Here is a 24604-nt window from a genome sequence, read left to right as displayed (position 1 = left end):
GTGGAGGTAGTGACCACTATTTACCCACACGCTATATCCAAGCAATATGAAAAGTCTGTAGTTGTCCCTTTCCGCGACCAGTGTTCGTCTCCCATTTAATTGTTATTGGAAAACGCACAGGGATGTTTCTTTTATATAATAATGTGTAGAAGGTCCAGTAGGAGTCATACATAGTAAAAATAATAAATATCTTACGACAGTTGTAGGGGTAGCGACGATTATTTACCCAAATGCTATATCCAAGCAATATGAAAAGTCTGTAGTTGTCCCTTTTTCGCGACCAGTGTTTGTCTCCTGTTTAATTTATATTGGAAAACACACAGGGATGTTTCTTTTATATAATAATTTGTAAACGTTCTAGTAGGAGTCATAAACGATGCGGTTGTTCGATGATTCAAAGGACGTGTGGCAAATATTTTCATGCAGAGAACATGACAGAAATCTGCAAAGAGAATGTATTTCAAACTTTAAAGGTCAACAGAGAGCTTGCTATTTTGGCACTTTTGTACGACGTTGCATATGTTTTGCATCACAGTGAGCAATATGACATGATAACAGTTGACCCGTGATTATCCAGGGTAGAATAGGTCTTGGGCAACCCATTCGTGCCCTTAAAGACGACTATGCTTGTCATAAGAGGCGACCAATGGGATCGGGTGGTCAGGCTCGCTGACTTGGTTGAAGCATGTCATCGATTCCAATTGTGTGGATTGATGCCCATGATATCAATGACAAGAATAGGTTGTTGAAGACCTAATCTACCCCGGGGGGTCTTCACGGGTATGATAAGTTTGTGTGAAGTATTACAGTGTAAAGGAACTGCTGGACATATAGAGCACCATATTGTGTTTACAGGCTGTTGTCACGGATTCCGTAAATTCAGATCAACAACCCACACAAAATACTGGACTCAACCCATGCCACTTCACTCAATATATTTTTGTAATACAAAAGAGTTGGCATTTCATTTAGTCGTGGCTGCGCTTTTGGTTCCAAATTCAATTTAGCATGGTTAAATCTACAGGTAACCTAGCTCTACATTGAAAACACAGTATGTTTATGTCCTAAATATGATGCGCTGCCCTTTTGAAGCTTTTAGGTCAGGGGTATAAAAATATTTCTAAGTTCAAAACATGAAACAAGATACCGGTATATTTTCTGAGATATTCCACTTATCAAACTTTGCACTGCACCTCCTCTATTTTAGTATGGTAACTGTTCCCTAAAATTCAAAAGAATGCATGCAGTGCTTAAAATGTTTAAGTAAAAAAAATATAAGTAACCCAATGAAAAACAGTTGTATTTTTTCAGAAAATCCAAAAATTGAAATCGAACCTCACACAGCACCTGTCCTATTGATACACAAAGTTTGAGGAGAATCTATGCTGTAGTTTTCAAGTTATAAGTCACACTAGAAAATGTCCTCGGAAAGATTAAATCCCCGACCTTTTATGGTAAAGAAACCATTAATTTCAAGTAGGGAAATAAATTAAGGTTGCCTGACTGGCTAACTTAACTTTCTTGTGAACTTTAACACATCATTCAGTTGACAAATATGAAACGAGAATATCATGTTAAAATTGTCACAAGCTAGATATGATAAATACCCGAGTTCTGATATTAAGGATGTTCTGTAATATTTGTCATGCTTGTTATGATCCATTGTTGAAGTTCTGCAAGTGACAGAAACCCAATTGAGTTTGACTGTATTTCAAACAAAAGTAACATTCACTGAAACTTGAATACCAGATTTTATTCCTTGTATTTGGAAGTGTAAAAAGTGCATTAACACTGTCACACACGCTTTATTTATAAATTTAAGTTTAAAGCACAGATGAAATGAAATTAAGCCTTAAAACTAAGTACCATACCACAATAAAACTTTTCACAGTTTGCAGTTATTGAGGCATTTAATTTGAGATATATTTGCAGTAGGGCTGGGACGAGTTCAAATTTACTACCCGGTTAGCCGATCCCCTATTACCCGGGTACCCACTGCAAGTCTCAAGAGTAGGTAACAAAATGTCAGATTGGATTTAATTGCAGTGTTAAATGGTAGTGTTTTCTATTTTGGAAACAGAACACAAACTCAACATATGATTGTTAGAACACAGAGACTTTCAACACATCCTTTTGTCTAAAATTGTGCATGATACACAAAAAATAATAACGGGTGGTATGAAATGATTTCACAAGGTTTGGTTGAAAAGTTCAGTGCCGCTTATTGTTAATGGCTAAAATGACAATACATGATCAAACTCGATTATTTACAGACCGCCGTCATTTAGTTGAAATATTTGTGAGTGCTTCGTTAAACAACAACAAATAAACAAATCTGACACAACAAACCCAAAGGATCTAAGAGGCACGCGTGGATAACATAATATGCTAAAAGATATGTCTTGAGCCATATCGATTTTAATCATACTTGGTGGCAAACAAATTTTTGCATTCGCACTGTTAACACAACCACAATAAAACCGACCATAACCCACCTAAGAGACTTCCTGGCAGTTATAGTAAGCGATCTGTACGTTAATATAACAACAAGCCGACCTTCGACAGAAAACAAATGCGTAAACAGATCCGCCATGACAGTAGCACTGAGCGCAAGTAATTAATGGGAAGAGTCGCGTCCCTTGCAAGATGTATACCACTCGATAAACGTAGCGCTGTGGCCTGGTCTGGGAAAGGGACGTATACTGACTCAACCACATGTATGGCGGTAGGAATCAAAACGTAAACAACAGTATGCCGACAGAGGTGAGTCGATAGCATAAGTTATATACAAGACATTATTACAAATATATAAACGTGTCGTTTTCATGGACGTCTAGTAGTCAATGATATTTAGTGTAGCTTCATCAACATGTTCTATTCAATTATCATAATTTGATACATTTTGTGATTCTCGTGTTTTTTTCTCATCAGAGACGGGGTCTGACCTCGGCTGTTACCATTTTCTCATTATTCATTAGGGCTGGGACGAGTCCAAACTTACTACCCGGGTATCCGACCAGCAACTACCCGACCCCCTATTACTCGACCCTACCCGGGTACCCACTGCAGTTCTCAAGAGTTGGGAAGCAAATGTCTGATTGGGAATTGTTTTACCGCAGCACTGGCCCAAACTATTTTGATACATGTATCAAACGATCAGATCCTGCGGACATGGAAGTTGACTGAAGCGTTGTCTTTACTAAACACATGCACGTCAAAAGGAATGTGTGTATTAGGGCTGCAACGATACACCTAAGTCACGATACGATACGTATCTCGATACTTACATCACGATTCGATTTGTATCTCGATACGCTACGATACATATTGTGACAAGAGAAGACAAGAGATGAATGAATATAACTTAGTTTATTAAAATGAAAAATTAAATGAAAGTGAATGAATGTTCATGAGTCATAAAATATATACAGTAAAGTACGGTTATAACGAACTCAAAGGGACTACTAATTTTAGTTCGTTATAACCATAGTTCGTTATAAGCATATATACAGCATAACTACTGCAAATAGTCGGGACCAAAAAGTAAGTTTGTTATATCCGTCCGTTCGTTGTAAGTGTGTTCGTTATAACCGTAGTTTACTGTACTGTAATGAGTAATTAAACTTAATAAATCATCTGCCATTTCCATGTAATGGCTAGCAAACACAAAAGTAACAGTCCTACATATTTGTGAGTTGTGACTAGATGGTAGGAGTAAATACTAAATGTACCAGTGTCCAGTAACTAATGATTTGCCATTTTCATGTATAAAGGCAAAAAACAATTTAAAAACAATTATGGCAACAGCCATGTTATACAACATTTGAAAGGTCTAATCCTAGTGTTTATAAATATGAAAGTTATGTTTATCACATTATTTAAATAATGCATTGACAACTTAATTAAGTTCGTTGTAAATTATAAAAATGTGAGCTAACACATTCATAACGTCCAAATTAAGGACCAAAGAAGCGAAAATTTGACGATTTGGGGCAAATATAAGATTTCAAAAGATCTACTTATCATTTCTTTTTTATTTTCATTATTTACATAATTGAAAAATTATTTTAAAAAGAATTATGAATAGTATCTGTTTTCACCCATTTCCGGATAACAGCGGCTGTCCGCTCAGTAACATGAAGAGATACCTCCGTTTTCGAAAGCTTCGTATGAATAACACGTTCGTCGAAGAAAGCTTGTTTGTTCATCTACACGCTTGTAATATTGCCTGAAGTCTTTTCGTTGCTATAACATCAGATTTCATTGGATAACAAATTGTTTCTAACAACGCTTTCTTGCTGAAATCTGCTACAAGGTTCATGATTAGTCAAATTTGAGCACGTGACTTGAGGAATTATATTATATTTTCAATGACATTGCGGGAAATAGTGAATAACTTTTTAATCTATCGATAAAAAATGATAAATTGAAATAGAATACGTATTTCAGACATTGTGAGATGTGATAGATTTAATTAATGAATGGTATGACAGGTAGGTTCTTAAAACTATATACTATTTTGACGTGACTACGGCTTGGCCAGTTAACCGGCCTACGGCCCCTAGGGACTTAATGCTTCTTGGCCGGTTTCACCGGCCTACGGCGTTGAAAGAGTTAAAACACATTTAAAACGTATCTGTGATAAAAGTTTATTACAAAAATCGAGACGTACAAATATACGTCTTTGAAAAAACATATCGTGAAAAATCGAGATACAGCACCTCACAAATCGCACACCGTATCGTATGGAGTGAATCGCGATGCATCGGTGTCCTTGGATATCGTTTCAGCCCTAGTGTGTATCGTCGGAAAGAAATGCAAACATTGGCGACATGTAGTGTAACCACTGAGTTATAGTGAGTTTTTGTCATTAAACACTATATCACATGACTAACCACGGGTCCAGGTAGTCCTTAGGGAACCCGAATCCGACTCAGGACCCATCCAGCCTGAGTACCCATCCCAGCCCTATTATTCATTGTTTATTTTGGTAACATTGCAGTTTATCGGGTGCTGCATACTTTAGCACTGAAAATGATGAACAAAACGGACTCTTCTATCTGTCATTTCTTCTCCAAAATAACAATCTAAAACCTAATCAAGCTATTTTACCCAAAATGCATAACCTGTATATATATGTCGCGGAATCCAGAGCACATTAATAATTGACTTTCACTTTGTGTGAGTTCATTGAAGTATGAACCTTCATGGAGCAAGGGCCAAACTGTGTGAACGTCGGAGCTTGGGACAACGTTCGTACAATGTTAACTGAGAATGACATGGTTATATACAGCTAAGAATTACATGTACGAAGAGAGCAACAAAGACAGCAACCAGGCAACAAATAGATAAATTTCAAGAGGACATGGATAAGGATGTCGCGATACAAGTGTCAAATGATACAAGAAATATCTCGATACAGAAGCCACGATTCGATACGTATCTCGATACTGCGTATTCGACATTCTGTGCAGAAAACCCAGTCATTTGAATGAAGAGTCCATAGACTCGCTCCTAAAGGAAAAGGACAAGTGACTAATACCCATCAACATAACACTGAGTCAAGTCAACTTTTCTTTATGAGAAAATAATAAGAAACAAACGAGTTTCCGTACTGTATTATGACAGGCAGCTAGGTAAAGCTGGTCAGCCATTCTATCAGGCCGTTTTTTTTATCCAAAAGATGATCAAGAAAGTTATGAGATATTAAAGAAATAGTTTATACTTGCGTATCAATATTGATGCGAGATCAACATGGACAACTGATATGGGGTGAAATGTTAATCAATGCCAAATTAAATGCATCGGGTATTGTAATATTCTCAGGTTGTCGTATCAGCTGAGAACTGCATAACGAACGCTGGGTTTTGTTAATCACTGTTTACTGATATACTAAGAGACGTCTGTACTGGCTGACGGCTTACTGGGACTCACGCCGTGCATGCGTATAGATGTACAATGCCAATAGTCTAAGATGCTAGTATCCTGACGGATAATTATGGATCATATATTATTATAGGTATATTAATGTCAATCTGTTACAGGTATCATATCGTGCAAAGTTTGTCGACAATGCACCGGTGAGTCGCGACATCATTAATGCTGGAAGTGTGTTTCAGGACCGGGGTTTGTCAGTGCGGCAGTTTCTCCACACAACCGTGTTCTCACAGTGCTTCTCTCCATGTGGGAAGTACCTCGTGGCAGCCAACAATTATGGCCAGATTGCTGTGTTCAAGTATGTATTTATTTACCATGTTGTGGTAATTAATTGGTCAGAAGAGCAAGAACATGTAGAAAGTGTCTGCCCTGCCTGGTGAAAAGAGAATCGAGTTGTCACACAATCTTCATCTTAACAGATTGAATGTCATTACCAGGATTATACAAATAATTATTCTTGACAAGGTCAATATATAGAAACAAGGACCCATTGACCCGCCCCCGAGGTGGTCTGACTGGACCAAGGCCATAGGCCTTGTTTTCGCATATGACCTCGTCAAAAGTAATTGTTTGTTTTGTTATACCATTATATACCATATATAAGTTTATGAAGCTTTTTAAACAGTCCTGTTTCATTACAGACAGCAGGGCGGTCGGGTAGCCTAGTGGTTAAAGCGTTCGCTCGTCACGCCGAAGACCCAGTTTCAACTCCCGACATGGGTACAATGTGTGAAGCCCATTTCTGGTGTCTCTCGCCATGATATTGCTGGAATATTGCTAAAAGCGGCGTAAAATCACTCACATTACAGGAAGCTAGATGCAAACTGTAAAATGTTACTACCAGACGCCATCTTTTTTTTAACAGACGGCTCATTATTCACAAAATAACTATACACATAAACAGAGCATACATGAATCCTAAATGCATCCTCACATTACGCTCATCCAAATGTGGACCGCCCCTGTGGTCTAGTGGTAGAGCGTCCGCCCGGAGAGCGGAAGGTCCGGGGTTCGATCCGCGGCCGCATCATACCAACAGACGTTAAAAGATGGTACTTGTTGTTACCCTGTCTGGCGCTCGGCATTAAGGGGCTAAAACAAGGACTGGTCGGCTCGGAGTCAGTATACTGTTTCTGAGTGGGGTATTCATGTTAAACTGCAGCATGGCATCTCAGTGAGATTACACTATAAATCGGCATCAGTCCGGACTAGTACAAGCAGCCATACCAACACACTCACGTACATGCACGTCGCTATATAAGTACAATAATCTTGGACGCGACGTTAAACCTCATTTCACCTCACCACCTCTTGCAGACTACAAAATGTCTTAGTGGCGATGATGGACGTTTTCTTGACTGGAGCCTGCCTCAAGGGTCCCTACCAAAGCTTTCAGTGTCACTACCAGCAGTGAAATTAATGAAACAGTTATATACAAGCTGCCATGAGTGTCAGACAACATTTTACAATCACTCAGTTTACTCTGACTACACAACATTAGGATGGCAGTCCTGTATTTCTGTGTTGTTACCATGACTACATGATAATCACATGCACATTAATATCATGTTAGTCATCTTCCCGGGCAAGGGAGTTAACTCTCTGCAAAAGTTCAGTTCTCGATCAGTTAACTCCCTTGCCTCGGGAAGATGGTTATTATATTATACATTTATATAGTGAACTTATCCTGACATCTCTTCTTAAATGTTGTATATATTTGTTCCCCAATCAGTCAATCCGTATGCATTCCAGTTATCATTCTTAACTCCCTAGGGAGTATACAATCAATACTGCCTTCAGGAGCTAGGTTTTTATATCCCTCACATCAGGTACCCATTCCCTTGCTGGGTTAACAGAGGTACATTTGAACTAAGTCACTTTCGTGTCAGGGGTATGTTGTGTTTCCAGACCTGTGTAGATCCCAGGTAGAATAGGTCTTCAGCAACCCATGCTTGCAGTAAATGGCGACTACGCTTGTCGTAAGAGGCGACTAATGGGATCGAGTGGTCAGGCTTGCCAACTTGGTTGATGCATGTCATCGTATCCCAATTACGTGGATCGATGCTCGTGATGTCAATCATTGGGTTGTCTGGTCCAGACTTGATCATTTACAGACCACCGTCATATAGCTGCAATAATGCTGAGTGTGGCGTTAAATAACAAACGAACAAAAAACTTATGTTTCCACCATCTGGTCATCTACCAACGGATGAGTGTGTTCTTTTGAGTGCACTGGATGAACATACTGAACACTTGGGGTAGTGTTTAAAGATCTGTAAACATTGTGGTCACAACCTGGTCACTAGCAGGTACGGTCTCAGCAATAACCACTTGCTTCAGACCACTGTACCCCAGACCCGATGTATTCACCACAATAAGGGTGGTTGGGTAGCCAAGTGGATAAAGTGTTTGCTCATCCAACTGGAGACCCAGGTTTGATTCCCCACATTTTAGGTGTCCCCTGCCATGATACAGTTGGAATATTATTGCAAGCAGTGTTAACCACATACATGCTCACTGAAATGAGAGGCTAGGAAACACCCATGCTGGTATTTATACAACAGACTCGTCTTATAAAAAGCAAAAGCATTTTATTTACAGCAGCAAACAGCACAATTTTATGATGTTTTTATTTGTCTTTTTCTCCATTTTTATATTTTTTTTGTATTTAACATAAAAATACATAAAACAGGTCTTAAAACAAGATAAACTAAAACATTGATAAGCCTAAATACCACAAGAGTCTTAGAGTGAAAATGACAGTACACATGTACACTTTTTTAGAAAGTACCAAAACTATGCTATCAAAATCAATTAATTAATACTAATGTAAATATCTCCCATGAATGATTTGATTTTCAACCTCACTACCCAACACCCTTCCCCACATTCTTATAGACCCAAGGAAACTACAGATGAAGAAACTCCCATGTGTTCCCGTCTGTCCATGTATAGAGCAAAACAAACAGTAAGAAATGGAAGTTAAAAAGCATTTCTAAATAAAAGAACACTTAATAAGACAGCACTTAAACAGAGCACTTAAATAGAACACTTAAACAGGGTAGCACTTAAAAAGGGAGCACTTAAATAGAACACTTAAGCAGGGGAGCACTACTCCATGTTTAAAGATGAGGATCATGTGACTGTCAGCTTCTGTCTAAACAATTTGGAACTGCTCCCTTATGGTAGTCAGAACATGGCTGGATGTTTTATACACAAACCTGACAATAGACAATCCCTACCTCAAAGCACTATGGATCAACAAAGACACTAACAAAAGGCTAAAATATTTGTTAAAAACGAAGTCCGAAGACCTAAAATTTGTGGAACCCAGGCTAGCGAGAGAAAAAACAAGCAGGCAAGCTTGCATATTTGCTGTTTCATTCCTTCTTGACCTTCAGCCTCGAACAGAAGTTTGGACAAAGAATTTCGCTAAAAAAGCTGACAAACACATACCGTATATGACCGCGGACAAGCCTACCCCGTAGATAAGCCGAGGTGTTAACTTGACCATTGAAATACGAAAGAAAATTATATGATCCTGTTTCTCACAACTTTTTCTGACTTGGTAGGGAACAAGAATTAAATTGATTACTCTCATTTCTTAAATAGGTTATAAATTTCTTACAGAAAACTTGCTTCTCATGCACCACCTGACATCTTTGAGCCACCCCTGCATCTCGATGCCATGGTGACGAGTTTGGTTACCCTTCTATGCTAAGAATGATATGGTGTGTGCAAAAAGTCAGAATCAGTTGCCAAAACGAAATAAAAGTTGAATAATTTAACATCATAGCAGAGCATACTAATTTTTTTTAAATGTTAGAGGCTGGGATATTTAACGACGTCAGGTCATGAGAAACAAGAAATGTATTTTGACATGACTAATCAAAGAGTGCAGCAAAGTTGGGCAGCTTGTCTGCTTCTGGGTCAGCTCTGCTTGTACTGCTTGTCGTGCGGCTGCCATGTCGGTGGTAGGGGTCCGTGGACTTCCTTCTCAGCAGTTTCTGACGAAGGTTATTTTTGATGTCTTTTCCTCCGCTAGGGGGAACTGGTTTCTTCAGTGAGATGTCCTTCAGTGGCTGTGTCAGGTCAGAGGTCATGAGGTCACCAGATGCTGCCGAGATACTTGAAGACGGTGAGGATGGTGGCAGAATGTTCGGCAGGAGGACTGTGAAATGAAAGATGGAATCAGAAAATTGAGTAATAAGGAACAAGAGATGACTATGTGTCACCACAGTTTTATCTCATTTGCAGATTATTACATGAGATGAAAAACTGGTATCTAGTTTATTTTGATACATATGGTCTTCCAACAATTAATATACTCTTACATCAACATAAGCCATTTTCTTCCTAGTAGATATTTCCATTGCATATGGCCTTAAACAGTTAACATCTGAACAAAGAAAAAACATGTCATGCCTATCTGCATTTTGCTTTTTACATTTGTAATCCATCCAAAATCAAGCATGGCACAGTGAACAAGCAAGACCTATATTTGAAAAAACATTCTTGTATATTTTTGTTAAAATGAAAAACATCATTCCATGAACCAAAATTTAACGTTTTGCCATAGGGTACTAGAATGTAGACGGAAGCATGGTTTGTTTATAAACCAGAATTCAAATTCTGACTGAATGAAACTTCCAGAAACGAAAGACAAAAGTCAGACGAGGGAGGTGAAAGGAACAGCTATGACACTGACCTTGCTGTGCCAGTACTTCCTGCTGGATGTACAGCCCTGCCTCCTCAGCCGTCATCCTGACCTTGGGATCTCCAGCCAGCAGACAGCGCAGCAGTTGACGGATCTTTTCGGGCAAGTCAGCTTGGATGCCGTGCTCCTGGATGTAATTGGGACTCTGTGCAAGCTGTGGAAATGAAGGGCAGGATGTCTTCAATGATGGATGTGTCAGAAACTGAATTATGGCTGTACAAATAATTACTAGGGCTGGGATGGGTAACCTTGGTACTCGGGGTGGATAGGTCCTGTGTAGGACCCAGGTACCCACTGGACTACCTGGACCCGTGGTTAGTTACATGACATATTGTTTAATGACAAAAACTCACTGAAGCTCAGTGGTTACACTACAGACAGACAGTTTATTCAGTAAGTCACTAATGTTCGCATTCCTTCTGACAATGCACACATTCATTTGACTTTTAAATGTTTGAATAACTTCAGTCTACGCATGATCTGATTGTTATATTCATGTATCTAAACAGTTTTTGCCAGGGCTGCGGCAAAACAATTCCCAATCAGACATGTTGTTCCCAACTCTTGAGACCTTAAGTGTGTACCTGGGTAAGGACTGGACGGGTGAGTGAGTGAGTGAGTTGGGGTTAACACTGCTTTTAACAGTATTCCAGTCATATCACTGCGTGTCAGCTTGATGTGGGAGGAAAGCCGGAAGTGATGCAGGTCTCAGACGTTTACCACTTCAGTGAAACCCACAAACACGGGTATGGTGCTGACAAACCTAGAAACATAACCAGGGCGAACCGGGATTCGAACCCAAAATCATAGATTTCTAGCATGCGCAAGGTACGCAACTCTGCATAGCGAATTGCGGCGCCTTAGACAACTGCCACCCGTGCCCCCAGAACGGGTAATAGGGGATAGTGTACCTAGTTAGTAAATTTGGACTTACAGAAACATTAATGACTTGAAATGATTGCACATTGAAATTTAGAAGTAATACATTTGCAGCACTGAGGCTAGACCCTGCAGAGGGGATATTGGAGGAAGGGTCACACTCTAATCAATCAAGTAATGTCAAGCAGTCTACAAGGAATTACTCCATATTTGAACCAATATTCTATTTTTCATATTTTTTTTACAAGCAGATATTATTAAACATATCAAACACTAAATCAGCAAAGTTAAAAATACCTAAGCCACTGAATATCTGTTACCTAAAAACTCACATAACTAATGAAGTTTGGTCGAAGTGCTGCAAATTCCCGAGCACTACACAAGCTGAGCTGGTTCTTCCACAGAAGTAGGACAGTGTGCTGTCCTTGTAGCATGTAACAGATCGTCAGACCGAACGCAAACACGTCCGACTTGCCTGTCACTTCATCGTCTAGGAAACATTGAGGGAAGTCAGACATCTTCGCAGCAAAGTAACGTCTGCAGGCTTCTGGGGACATGTACTCGGGGGTCCATCCATCGTAGGAAATCGCCACCTCAGGCGTCTTGCTTGTCCCGAAATCTGTCAGTTTGACAACCGGTGAATTGTCCCCTTCATACGCGATGCAAATGTTATCCGCTGAAAATCAACATTGTTGAAAATAAAATCTCACTGATTACTACTGAGAGATATCAACCCTAATTTAAGGTTTAAGTTGTGTTTCAAGTTCTGGAGTAATATTGGTGTACATGTGATTAGTTCCCTCTCTCCACCCACAAAGATCAATCGATAAAATGATAGATGTTGCCTCAATGCAACAGATCAGCTTATAGCTTAGTTAAGGACTTAACGCAATCTAATAACATAACATCTCTACCTCAAGATTTGGGGACACATCCATCAGAGGTCATGTCAGGTGACCATTGATCAGCCAATCAGCATCGTGGTTTCTAATTTCTCAGTATGCATATCTGATGTCTGATGTCTGTATGTGGACGATAAATCTTACATGGTTCCGAATGCAAAAACATGAAGCAATCGTGTAGTGCATACCTCATTACTGGATCCCAAACATGAGCTTAAACACTTCACCAATGTACGTAATGAAGGCCACATCATTATATTGTTGCGGATATTTTATACATCCTGTCTTTCCTCAGCTCTGTGACTTCTACACTCAAAAGGGAAAACCATCAGAGGCATATTTGTACCCTGCATGATTTTCTTTTGTTAAAATCAAAATATCTGAAACAAGATGGTAAGGTTGGTTGCTGGTTGGTTTGTTGTTTTATGCCGCACTCAGCAATATTCCAGCTATATGACCGCGGTCTGTAAATAATCAAGTCTGGACCAGATAATCCAGTGACTGATATCATGAGCATTGATACACGCAATTGGGATCATTGACATGCTTCAACCAAGTTAGCGAACCTGACCACCCGATCCAGAGGTGGTAGGTAAATCAGTCAAATCAACCAATCGTTGAGACTGTCTTGACCGGAAGCCACCATTTTGTTTAAAGTGCAATTGCAAGTGATATGAGCAGTGGAATCTGATTGGTCAATAGGAGGGACATAGAAGCCACTGGTGGTATATGAAATACCAGCCTAGTTCAGCAAAGGTGAAAACTGGACTTTTACACTCAGTAAACTCCCTTGCATCGGGAAGATGTGCTCCTTCTCGTAGACTGGGCAGTAAAAGTTTTCTCAAGGTTCACCTGACACGACATCCTATGGATGTGTCCCCCACAGAGTAGAAGATCTGATTTTCATGATATTGCAAGTTAAGTGTTGCAAAAACTACTCACGTTTGATGTCGAGATGTAGAATCTCGAACACAGTGTGCATATAGGCCAGGGCTGAGAACCCCTGCATGGCCATCCTCATCACAGCGTCCGGCGTCCACAGCTCCCGCCAGTTGTGATTGGCCGCGATGAAGGCAGACAGGGACACACCTGGAAGGTCAGCACCAGCGTCAGTGATTCATTCATATCACACACATTCATCCATGATATCACACACATTCATCCATGATATCACACAGTGCCCTCAGCAGGCACAGTAAAAAAAAACCCTTTACTTTCTTCAAAATTTGGACTTCATATTTTAACTTTGTATTTTCTCACTGCATTCAATTCAATAAATGTAAAACTGAGCATTAAGTCTTTATTGGTCCTGTTATCAGTGAAATAAGTCACATGAACATAATGAATTGGGAAATTCTATTTCCAATTAAGGTATTTTTACCGAACTTGGAGTAAAATCTAATTATGAGAAAAAACAGCAATGTGTTTAAAAGATAAAAAACATAAACATTATAGGCAGAATTACTTTCCCTTACAATAACATACACCACAGATTTGTTTATAAAACGAGAAAGAAATTCATGAGTTTTATAAAAGGCAGGAGGATAAGTATTGAAGTGAATACAAAAACATTCCTTTTATTTTTGAGCAGGACAGTAACCAAGAACCAGTTTGGAGACAAAATCATGTAAACAAACACAGATGGTCTGACAGAGACTCTAAGGCTGAACCCACCAGCGAACTCCATGAGGATCTCATGACGGCCCTCCCTGAAGATGTAGCCAAGGAAACCGGTGATGTTGGGGTGAGACAAAGTGTTGAGAACTTCAACCTCCTTCTTGTGGAATCGGGCAGAAATCTGGCGACAAATATGGCAAAATAAATCTACATTAGGCTGTTTCTTTGTTTGTTATTGCTGCTCTCAGCAATATTCCAGCTTTACTCCATCAGTCTGTAAATAAACAGGTCTGGACGAGACAATCCAGTGATCAACATCATGTGCATCGATCCACGCTATTGAATACCATGACATGCATTAGCACTTTGAAATCATATTTTCTTTCATTTGAAATTGAGCCACCAATACTGACCAATGGTAAGGAATAAAAATATATTAAATAAGATAAAGTTCTTTGAGTGAGTGGAACATAAAGGACCCAACGGATTCATATTCTGGGGGCCCCAAAGGGCCCTTATCGGAAAGTCCTTTCGGAAAGTGATTTCTAATTTTGGGCAACTGCAAACTCATTTCATCTTGTTTCGGTTTCAGTAACTTGAGAAAAGAAACAACAATTCTTTAACCCCTCTGAAATATCTACACAGTATATATATATATATATACTTATATTTACCTTTTTGCTCACATACTTCTTCCCCGACCTGTACTCACAGAGGTCAACCTGGCCAAACCCTCCACGACCCAACTCTTTAATGACCTGGTATTCTTTTCCATGGTCGTACCTGCCACGCAGAGATGGTTTCATGCTCTGAAAACAGAAAGACAACTTCAACTAAATCCAAAACTTTATTATAGGATTATCCAACAATTATATTTCATCCCAAATCCATAAAGGTATTGATTTTTAGTCCAAGAAACTGAGATCATCATCATCATCATCATCATCATCATCATGTGTCAAACAAAATATTAAATTAACTCAAAAGATGGACAATAATTTCTTATAAATTAATATTGATATTATTCAGAAAAAAAAAGAAAATAATTTAAATAATTGTTTTATTAAGACATTAATAACAAAAATTCTTCCCAAAAGTCAAACTTTTCAGGAAAATAGAGAACACTCACGTTATCCAAAATGACTCCATAGGTTCCTGTTTTCTGCTGGTCAAACACGCTGAACAACAACGATACATCTTGGCTGGATCCTAGCACGACGCACCTTGCCAGAAGTAATTGAAAAACACACTTCAGACAACCACATTCAACATGCTGGCTCAGATTTTTTAATGAATATTTTATCAACAATCAAGCATTTGCTAAGTAACCACAATTAATATTCATTTCCAATTTTTAAATTATTAAGCAACTTTATATCTTGTTTTAAAAACATTCTTTTTCAAAAAGCCCATCCAATCAACTGAAAATGTTGATTAGTGCCAACTTCAAGCAAAAAGGCTTTCAATTTTTGGGGGGAACAGACTGCCACTATAGCCCAAAAGTGGGTCTGTCCCAAAAACAAAACAATAAAAACAAAACACAACAATAGCATAATCTCCCTAATCATAAATCCATCAACTAAATTTGCCTCATCAATTCAAGGATGGTGGTAAACACCTTCTGGACGAAGCTTGGCTTCAGCACTGTTCATATCATGGCCGTACTTACTGGGAGTCATTGTAAACATCCACACTCTCCTCCTCTATGCTGACCTTGACCTTGACGGATGGGGTTTTCAAGTCATGGAAACTGTTGTCTTGACTACTGAGGATGGTGATGGTTTCTACCACAGTGGCGCAGGCCACAGTTCCTCGGGGCCTTATGTTTAGGTTCTCGAACGTGGAAGGGACAGTCTCCACTTCCTGGCTTTCTTCAAACAGGGTCTCCTCCTTCTCCACGTCCTGCTTATGATGAACATGATGTGGTTCCCCCGGCGTGCCCTGTTTCAGGGGTTGACATGGATCAGGGGGGATGACAAATCCTGGGTTTTTTGCTGGGAAGCAGATGTCATCAGGGAAGTGGCCATCATTGGACATGTCATCTGTGAGAAAGAAACAAATCTGTCATATAGAGTGTTAGAATCTAAGAGACCCGTGAAGATCCGGGGTAGAATACATCTTCAGCAACTCATGCTTGCCTTAAAAGGCGACTATGCTTGTCGTAAGAGGCAACTAATGGACCGGGTTGTCAGGCTCGCTGACTTGGTTGATGCATGTCATCGTATTTCAATTGCGTTGATCGATGTTCATGATGTCAATCACTGGATTGTCTGGTCCAGACTCGATTATTTACAGACCGCCATCATATGGCTGGAATATTGCTGAGTGTGGCATTAAACAACAATCAAACAAACACACATAACAATCACTAGGCATTCTGGAGCAGTCTACACTTTACTACCACCTTAACAAACAAACAAAATTAATCCAAAACAAAGTCGTAAAATTGAGACTCAATCTGTCATAGAAATATAGTGTCTGAGTTTTTATGCATAAGGAACACACAAGGACAAAATATATAGTGGATTTTTTAAATTATTTCTTTAAGTTCAAATAGCATGTATAGTAAACTGCTTCCAGTTTAGTGAGTCCTTAAATTCAAACACAATAACAGCAATAAGTTGTTTAACAATGAAAGTTCTTTCTTTTTTTTAAAGAGTTTTCATTTCAAAAGTCTATGCTGCTGTGGAGGTAGACAATGTGGCGGTACATATCACCTAAATTACCAAACATAACGATAACATACAACCTAATGTAGAATCTCCAATGAAGGGTTTTCAGGTGTTCCCCACCATATTGCTAAAAGAAGCGTAAAACCTCACTCACTCACTCACTCCAACGAACGGTAAAGCTTGTTTGAACAAAAAGTAATTAGTGAAAGAATTTGAGTATTCCTTGTGCAAAATGATAAACAAATATTAAGACAAACGTTACTTTGTCAATGGATTATTAGTGGCTTCAACATAACAAAGAATTATCACGTTTATTGTCAGAGTATTCTTAGTGTTTCTTACCTTGAACAATTTTCTGTTGAGGGGGATAAAAGTCGGAGTTATGTCCTTCTCTATCCTCCATTACTTGTTGTGCGATGATTTCACGTAAAGCTGGTAACATTTTCTCCATTTTCTGAAGAAAAAAAATCAAAACACTTTCAGTTAAAAATGTTAAAGGGAGAGAGCTCAACTTCATTCAGAAACAAGAAATCAGCGTGATCACTATCCCCAACCATGGTGCAGTTTAAAAATGTTTGTTCATCATGTTCAAATAGTAGCGAGGGGCGGTCAGGTAGCCTAGCGGTTAAAGCATTCGCTCGTCACACCAAAGACCCGGGTTCGAATCCCGACATGGTACAATGTGAGAAGACTATTTATGGTGTCCCCCGTAGTGATACTGCTGGAATATTGCTAAAAGTAGCGTAAAACCAAACTCACTCACTCACTCAAATAGTAGCGAATATAATCTATAGAAAAGTGTCCTATAAAGCCTTAAGAAGAGATAGACACTTGGGTTGCTTTATATCATCAACAAAAATTATTAATTGTGAAATTAATACACACGAAAGGCCCCTTCTCTGGAAGAAATAATTCATCACTGTTTATGGCACCAGTTCTCCAACTCAGTCTTGATAAGTAATCTCTTAGATAAGCTAACTTCAGTAGTTTCTGAGAAACTTGTCCCCCATTGCAGAAACTATGCACTTTGTAAAAAAACATGGATCAAGGGCCGTAACTGTGTTTGCTCAAAATATTAAAACATGTAGCTAGGAACATGAGGGAGGTAACTCTCGAAAAAATAATTTACAGACCAATTTTCGAACTAAGTTTTAACAAGTTCATTTAGTGTCTATGTAGTTTTTGAGAAAACTTATCTATATTCCCGTCACTATGCACTGAGTTGAAAAGTATACACTTTGTAAAATAACATGGGTCAAGGGCTGTAACTGTTTGCTCAAAATATTAAAACATGTAGTAAAGGAAGTAACTCTCGAAAAAATAATTTACGGGACCGATTTTCAAACCCAGTCTTGACAAGTTCATGTAGCGTCCGTAGTTTCTGAGAAAACTTGTCCCTATTCCAGTCACTATGTACTGAGTTGAAAAGCATGGAGCAAGAGACGTAACTCTGTACAAAATAAATTTGAGACACCACTTTTCAAACTCATTTAAGATCATGACCAGTAATATCAGTGTGTACAATAAAATATACAATAGTATTTGAGAAAATGTGTCCCCTTTCAGATGCAGACGGATGGATTGGAGATAATGTCTGCTGGTGTCATGCAGTAAATGCATAACCAAGGGACATCACTCTCATATCATTCTGACTCTGTAAAGAAACAGTGACCAATCGGGTCATTTGGATGGTCAATGATTTAATGCAATCTATACAGCAAGTGGACAAACAGGTCCTCTGAACATGGATCTCGCTACTGAATTTTTACTTCTACTACTCAATCCTGTGACATATTACAGTCATCACAGAACGTAAATAAATCTGGGAATTCAATGAACAGATCTAAATGTTCAGGATTGTTGGGGAAATGTTGTCCTTTCAAAGGCCAATAACTCACTTATTGATTTTGTCTTTTGGTGAACATGCTTTAGTATTATAAGTACTGAATTTATGTGGTTAAGTGTTAAGTTGGTGCACTATGTAATTTTTTAATGATAATGTGACATTAAAGAAACAATTAAGATTCAGGATTTACATGATTTAGTTTAACTGAGAAAAAGTCTAAATTTCTGTGTACATTTGCCCTTTAAACGTAATGTTATCAATAAGGTCTGATGGATGTCTGACACACTGTGAGGTTAACCTCAGTATAAACAGGGGGTTCCCCGAACTCACAGTACGGGATTGGGTGGTGGTAGAATATGTCTGACCCACAGGAACTCGTTATTTGTGAATAAATAATATTATATATATCTAACCCTATATATTAGTCGGGTGTATATTTTATTTACTGACCAATAACAAGTTCCTTAGGCCTGACCCCCTCACTAACACGTATGGTGTTGGAAAGTGTGAGCGGTATAAACGTAATAATCAAGAGTTGTCACCAGCTGATTAGAAGTAAAGAGGTGGCTAATCACTTAGCTAAACAGTGCTAATGAGCACGGACCGTGCAATCGAAAACTGTGGGCTTGCATCGTGTATCATGGCGAATGATTATGTTGTGCTATCAGTTCAAGCGTCAAGGTTTTGATCGGTACTTAACGAAAAATCACGTAGAACTTTAAACACTGACTATAACAAAAAAACCACAAAAAAACCGAAGAATGATAGAATAAAATAACGGCCGATGAAGTTACAGATAATTGATGATTGTAAACACGCATCTATCTCAAACAGTAAACATCCTAATAAAAAGCACCAATATTCTTCAGAAATTGTGCTGTCGCGAGGCCGAGGGGAATCCCCTCCTGATCATCCGTTTCATGTAGCGGCCTGTTTCCATTTAGCCCAATATCCTCATCGATACACGATCTATTGTTGTTAAATCACATGTAAAAACGTTCTCAGATACTTAAGTTACATGTTTATCTTTACAATAATCTGAAACAATTTGAAACAATAGGGAAATAAAGGACAAAATGTTGGATTGACTTACAATGTCTCTCGTTTCCTGGTCCATCGTCTCGCAAACGTTCCTAACATTCGTCACCACTCGCCCCTTTCCGTAACCTGCTATTCGGCTTGTCCCGGAATAACACGAGTTGGTCACGAATCCCGTCCCGATTTGACTGGATGCCTGTCTACGCGCGGGAAGGGAGGTTATTGTTAGCTGGTTTCCGGCTCTCTCCGTGAAACAAACCATTCGTCACCACTCGCATATACTGACGCAACCTTTCCGTAGACTGCTACGTTCCACTTGTCTCGAAATGAGACAACTGGAGAGCGACAACTCTGTGTATCTTTGTCTGTTTGTTGCAATGTTCAGCTGGTGATAGGTAGATGTAGTTCTTGATAATCTTTCAAAGCTTATGGGTATGAACTAATGATGAGCACTCTCTGTGTGTGTGTCCACTTCGTGTTATCATTGTAGGAATTGAGCATACTAAATGTCATGAGATGTGGAGGAGGGGTGGGTGGGTGTGGTGGCACCCAACCCCCACCCCACCCCACCCCACCCCACCCTGCACTGATTATAGACCATTTATAATGTGCGAGATTCCATCACCAAGTGAATGCTCAAGGTGCTAATATATTATTTCCCTGATCAATTGATCAATGTGCACTACATTTTCATTCTCAGCTCCCTTGGGAGTATGCAATCCAAGGTGTCTGTGGAGCGATGGAAGGTTAATAGTCACAGTACCATCTCATCCTACCGGGTACCCCTTCTCTGCTGTATGAATAGAGGCATATTTTGAACTAAGTCACCTGCCAAAGGAGACACCACATGTGCTTAAATATTGGGCAGGTACAAATCCCTGGAAACTTTTAGGCCGCAAGCTGCCGAAGTGTTTCACAAGTCAAACTACTCTCCTCCACACATTGCTTAACCTCACCTGACCTATACGCCACACACAGGACCAGATGACACCACAAACCAAGTACATATGTTACATTTGCTGTTAAATTATTATGCCAAAATCATGGGGGGCACGGGTGGCCCAGTCGTCTAAGGCGCCGTGATTCGCTGTGCAGAGTTGCGTCCCTTGGGCACGCCAGAAACCTATGATTGTGGGTTTGAATCCCGGTTCGCCCCGATTATGTTTCTAGGTTTGTCAGCACCATGCGCGTGCTCGTGGGTTTCACCGAAGTGTAAACGTCTGAGACCTGCATCACTTCAGGATTTCCTCCCACATTAAGCTGACACGCCATGATATAACTGGAATAATGTTAAAAGCGGCATTTAACCCAACTCACTCACTCAAAATCATTGACCTGTATAAAATATATAGGTCTGTGATGAAATATTACATTGGAGATACTTCTTTCAGTTTTAACTACTTTATTTGCCAGATTAATTTTATGTGCTCTGCTCCAATAAGCCCCCCCCCCTCCAACCTGACAAACTTCTAGATAAATCTGCAAGTAATCTTTTATCAGAGCCCCATACTTCCATGCATAAACATAACAGTCCAAATTTTCTTGTATATATTACAGATTTGTATCACAGAAAACAGTTTAGTAAGGGCATAAAACTATTATCAAAAACATTTTAGTTTCATCCATGTTTTGACAAGAAGTTCGAACTGTTTATCACTCGATCTATATTTAAATATCAGTCACTGGATTGTCTGGCCCAGATTCAATCCCAGAAACATGTCCTGCAAGGCTGACTGTAAAATACGTCATTTCAAAATATTAGTTGTATATGTATACTACTCAAAAGAAGTTAAACAACACCTGATTAAACATTTAATCTGTGAAAACACAGCTTTCAAATTGTGGGTGTTCTTTCTCTTGTTTTGCGTAGTATAGGTATCAAACAATATCTTGATAAGAACAATAAGAACAGAAGATACTGATATATGTATCAACTTTATTCATTTGAATGAATTATCACATTATGCAATATTGTAAAATGTACTTCTCAACGAAAACAATGTTTGCTTCATAAATAAACAAACAAACAATCATAGATGGAATTGCATAAATATTTGGATATATTATTTGCTTGATGCAAGTTTTTCATAACTTCATCTGAGACACGGACAAGATACATTTAAACGTGTAACCAAACAAACCATTTGTTCAATCTTGACATGTCTTAATTCAGTAAACAATGATTTTTTAAAGCATTATTTAGAATTTTCATCAAATTCTTCACAATGAAAATTGCATGGAATGAAATATGACTTCTTTCTAAAACCACAACCCATGAATTGATGTTCTCTTACACCCAACACCCAAGTCCATTAACCCCGTGACCCCGTGACCCCGTGGCCATTCGGGGTTAGAATAGGTGCCTAGCAACTTGTACTGGTTGTAACAGAACGAAATTAGTCATGTGGTTAGTCTCAGTGCCTTGCTTGATAGAGTGTCGTCATACCCCATCATTGTTCACAATATCAATCACTGGATTTTCTGGTCCAGACACCATTATTTTGGGGCTGCTGTGATATAGCGTGGAATATTAAAACACAATGAAACAATCTATAGTTTCAAATGCATTAATTGGACTCATAATCCATATTAATGGACAGAACTGCGTTCCATTGTACACATTTGTGGCCTTATTTTGGCTCAGGAATATTTGGAAGAATTGTCTGTATTTTTGGTCAAAGTGGACGGAATGGAAGATAATGTATAAAAATCACCATGAAGTTTTAATCATTACTTTGCTAAAGAAAGCAATATGTAACGCATCAAACATTTCCAGGGAACAAATTTGTTTTCCATTTAAATGTGGAACATTATTTCTGGCAAAAAATTCCCACAAAGTCAAAAGCAAAAACATGTCTAAAAATGCTGAAAATAAATCCTATATATGAACACAAAAGGCAGAAACCTAATGATTAAATTTTCATGGGACAAAAAATGTGGAAGTCATGAATATGTTTGAATATGTTTGAATATGTTTGAATATATTATTACATAAATTATAGCCATGATAACATGAACATTATATTTCATATGGTTTGTTATATAAATTATGGTTGAAATAAGTTATAATAAAAAATATATTGACCAAAGTCATAAAAATTCATACATAGAAAGGATAAGCACAATAAAACGATTCATATGAACAAGTATTCTGTATTGTATATCTTTCAGCAGTATCAATCACAGAATAAAATAAACATAAGTGTTTTTGATGACTTTAAGAAATTCGAAGCAATATTCACCTTTTAGTCACCTATGGAGTCATGCAACTTTTGGAGGATTAGAGTTACCTGCCCTTGCCATGCATCAAATCGTGTAAAAATACTTCACAAGCAACATTCAAAATGACATACCGTATTCGACGGTTGCTCTCAAAATTAGAAATAGGGGGCTCTTATGGGACTCTTATTAGAATATTATTTTGTTGAAAAAAACAGACTTGAAAGATAAATTTCGTGGTTTATGCTGGCAGTCTGAAATGTTTATGTACGGCATATATTTTTCCAAAATTTAATTGCCCATAATTAAGGGTGCATATAACACACGAGTGCGTATTGTACGCGAATAAATAGGTCTTGTGTACATTGATCAATCAGGAGGGGTGCTAATTGGGATTGTTCACTAGCCAAGATATTAGCAAATATTGCTGTGGGCGCTTATTACGGCGAACACGGTAATCATTTTTGCAAATACACACAATAAGACAGACTCACCCTGTTTTTGTACAGAAAAATATTGAAATGAACATGTCATGCACATGGAATAGCACTACATCAACTCTCCAGTTTACCAGTCAATAATTGAGTACAGTCAACCTTTAGCATCCTACAGTTAAATAGCAAACATTGTTTCATTACTTCTTGCTTGCTTCTCACCCCATTCACCCTGTCCCCCTCACCTCAACTCCCATCCAGTCCCCAAAAAACACCCAACCTGTTTACCCTGGACATCCTCTCTGGCCTCCATACCTCCCATGCACCATGCCCCATGTCCCCTTCCTGAGGCACCCTAGCTGCCATGCCCCCTGTCCCCCTACCGAGGCACCACCAACACCCAAGGCCCATCTGTACCCCTACCAAGGCACCCCCAGCTCCCATACCCCTTGTCCCCCTGACCGAGGCACCACCAACACCCAAGGCCCACCTGTCCCCCTACCAAGGCACCCCCAGCTCCCATGCCCCTTGTCCCCCTGACCGAGGCACCCCAGCTCTAGGCCCCTGCCCTCCCCCCCCCACACAGACACCACGAACTCCCAGGCCCATCTGTCCCCCTGACCGAGGCACCCCAGCTCCAGGCCCCTACCCTCCGCCCCCACACCGAGACACCACCAACTCCTAGGCCCAGCTGTCCACACTACCGAGGCACCCCCAGCTCCAGGCCCCCGCCCTCTGCCCCCACACCTAGACACCACCAACTCCCAGGCCCAGCTGTCCACACTACCGAGGCACCCCCAGCTCCAGGCCCCCGCCCTCCGCCCCCACACCGAGACACCACCAACTCCCAGGCCCATCTGTCCCCACTACCGAGGCACACCCCGGCTCCAGACCCCCGCCCTCCGCCCCCACACCGAGACACCACCAACTTCCAGGCCCATCTGTCCCCACTACCGAGGCACCCCCAGCTCCCGCACCCGTCTGTTCCCACAACCGAGGCACCCCAGCTCCAGGCCCCCTGCCCCCACACCGAGACACCACCAACTCTCAGGCCCATCTGTCCCCACTACCGAGGCACCCCCAGCTCCCGCGCCCTTCTGTTCCCACTACCGAGGCACCCCCAGCTCCCGCGCCCGTCTGTTCCCACTACCGAGGCACCCCCAGCTCCCGCACCCGTCTGTTCCCACTACCGAGGCACCCCCAGCTCCCGCGCCCGTCTGTTCCCACTACCGAGGCACCCCCAGCTCCCGCACCCGTCTGTTCCCACTACCGAGGCACCCCCAGCTCCCGCGCCCGTCTGTTCCCACTACCTAGGCACCCCCAGCTCCCGCGCCCATCTGTCC

General features: G+C 40.0%; 2 protein-coding genes and 1 long non-coding RNA gene across 4 annotated transcripts; 2 read left to right on the top strand and 1 right to left on the bottom strand.

Annotated features, from left to right (window-relative positions):
• The first annotated feature begins 2714 nt into the window (after window positions 1-2714).
• On the top strand, window positions 2715-10180 carry LOC139456326 (uncharacterized). 2 transcript variants are annotated; one of them, XR_011652526.1, is made up of 3 exons: window positions 2715-2763; window positions 6120-6235; window positions 9983-10180. It is a non-coding gene; the product is annotated as an uncharacterized lncRNA (long non-coding RNA). The 2 variants fall into 2 exon arrangements; XR_011652527.1 differs by lacking the exon at window positions 9983-10180 and adding an exon at window positions 6579-6741.
• LOC139456325 (uncharacterized) lies at window positions 8543-17172 on the bottom strand. The gene is made up of 9 exons (XM_071237964.1): window positions 17067-17172; window positions 15722-16094; window positions 15182-15275; window positions 14727-14861; window positions 14110-14233; window positions 13378-13524; window positions 11866-12209; window positions 10646-10808; window positions 8543-10108 (listed from the first exon to the last, which is right to left on the bottom strand). Exons 1-9 carry the CDS (start codon window positions 17164-17166, stop codon window positions 9822-9824), a joined length of 1767 nt encoding a protein of 588 aa, XP_071094065.1. The 5' UTR covers window positions 17167-17172; the 3' UTR covers window positions 8543-9821.
• A 6453-nt stretch (window positions 17173-23625) lies between these two features.
• Window positions 23626-24575, top strand: LOC139454929 (uncharacterized). Its single transcript, XM_071236527.1, has 2 exons — window positions 23626-23806; window positions 23947-24575. The coding sequence occupies exons 1-2, from the start codon at window positions 23626-23628 to the stop codon at window positions 24573-24575; spliced, it is 810 nt and encodes a 269-aa protein (XP_071092628.1).
• The last annotated feature ends 29 nt before the right edge of the window (window positions 24576-24604 follow it).

This window comes from Haliotis cracherodii, unplaced genomic scaffold (genome assembly GCF_022045235.1).
Source record: "Haliotis cracherodii isolate W230 unplaced genomic scaffold, xgHalCrac1.p SCAF_11, whole genome shotgun sequence".
In the NCBI taxonomy this organism is placed as follows: Eukaryota; Metazoa; Mollusca; class Gastropoda; order Lepetellida; family Haliotidae; genus Haliotis; species Haliotis cracherodii.
The sequence above is the reverse complement of the archived record's forward strand: the minus strand, read 5'-3'. Positions and strand labels throughout refer to the sequence as shown.

Bases quoted from the DNA above. Each gene is read 5' to 3' on its own strand.
- LOC139456325 (XM_071237964.1), bottom strand. From the start codon at position 17,166: ATGTTACCAGCTTTACGTGAAATCATCGCACAACAAGTAATGGAGGAT. The intron at 13,525-14,109 runs GTGGGTTCAGCC...CTGACCTTCCAG, and splicing joins GATCCTCATGGAGTTCGCTG to GTGTGTCCCTGTCTGCCTTC. The intron at 10,809-11,865 runs GTGAGTTTTTAG...TCATTTCCACAG, and splicing joins GACCAAACTTCATTAGTTAT to CTTGCACAGAGTCCCAATTA.
- LOC139454929 (XM_071236527.1), top strand. From the start codon at position 23,626: ATGCCCCCTGTCCCCCTACCGAGGCACCACCAACACCCAAGGCCCATC. The intron at 23,807-23,946 runs GCACCCCAGCTC...ACCAACTCCTAG, and splicing joins CCCTTGTCCCCCTGACCGAG to GCCCAGCTGTCCACACTACC.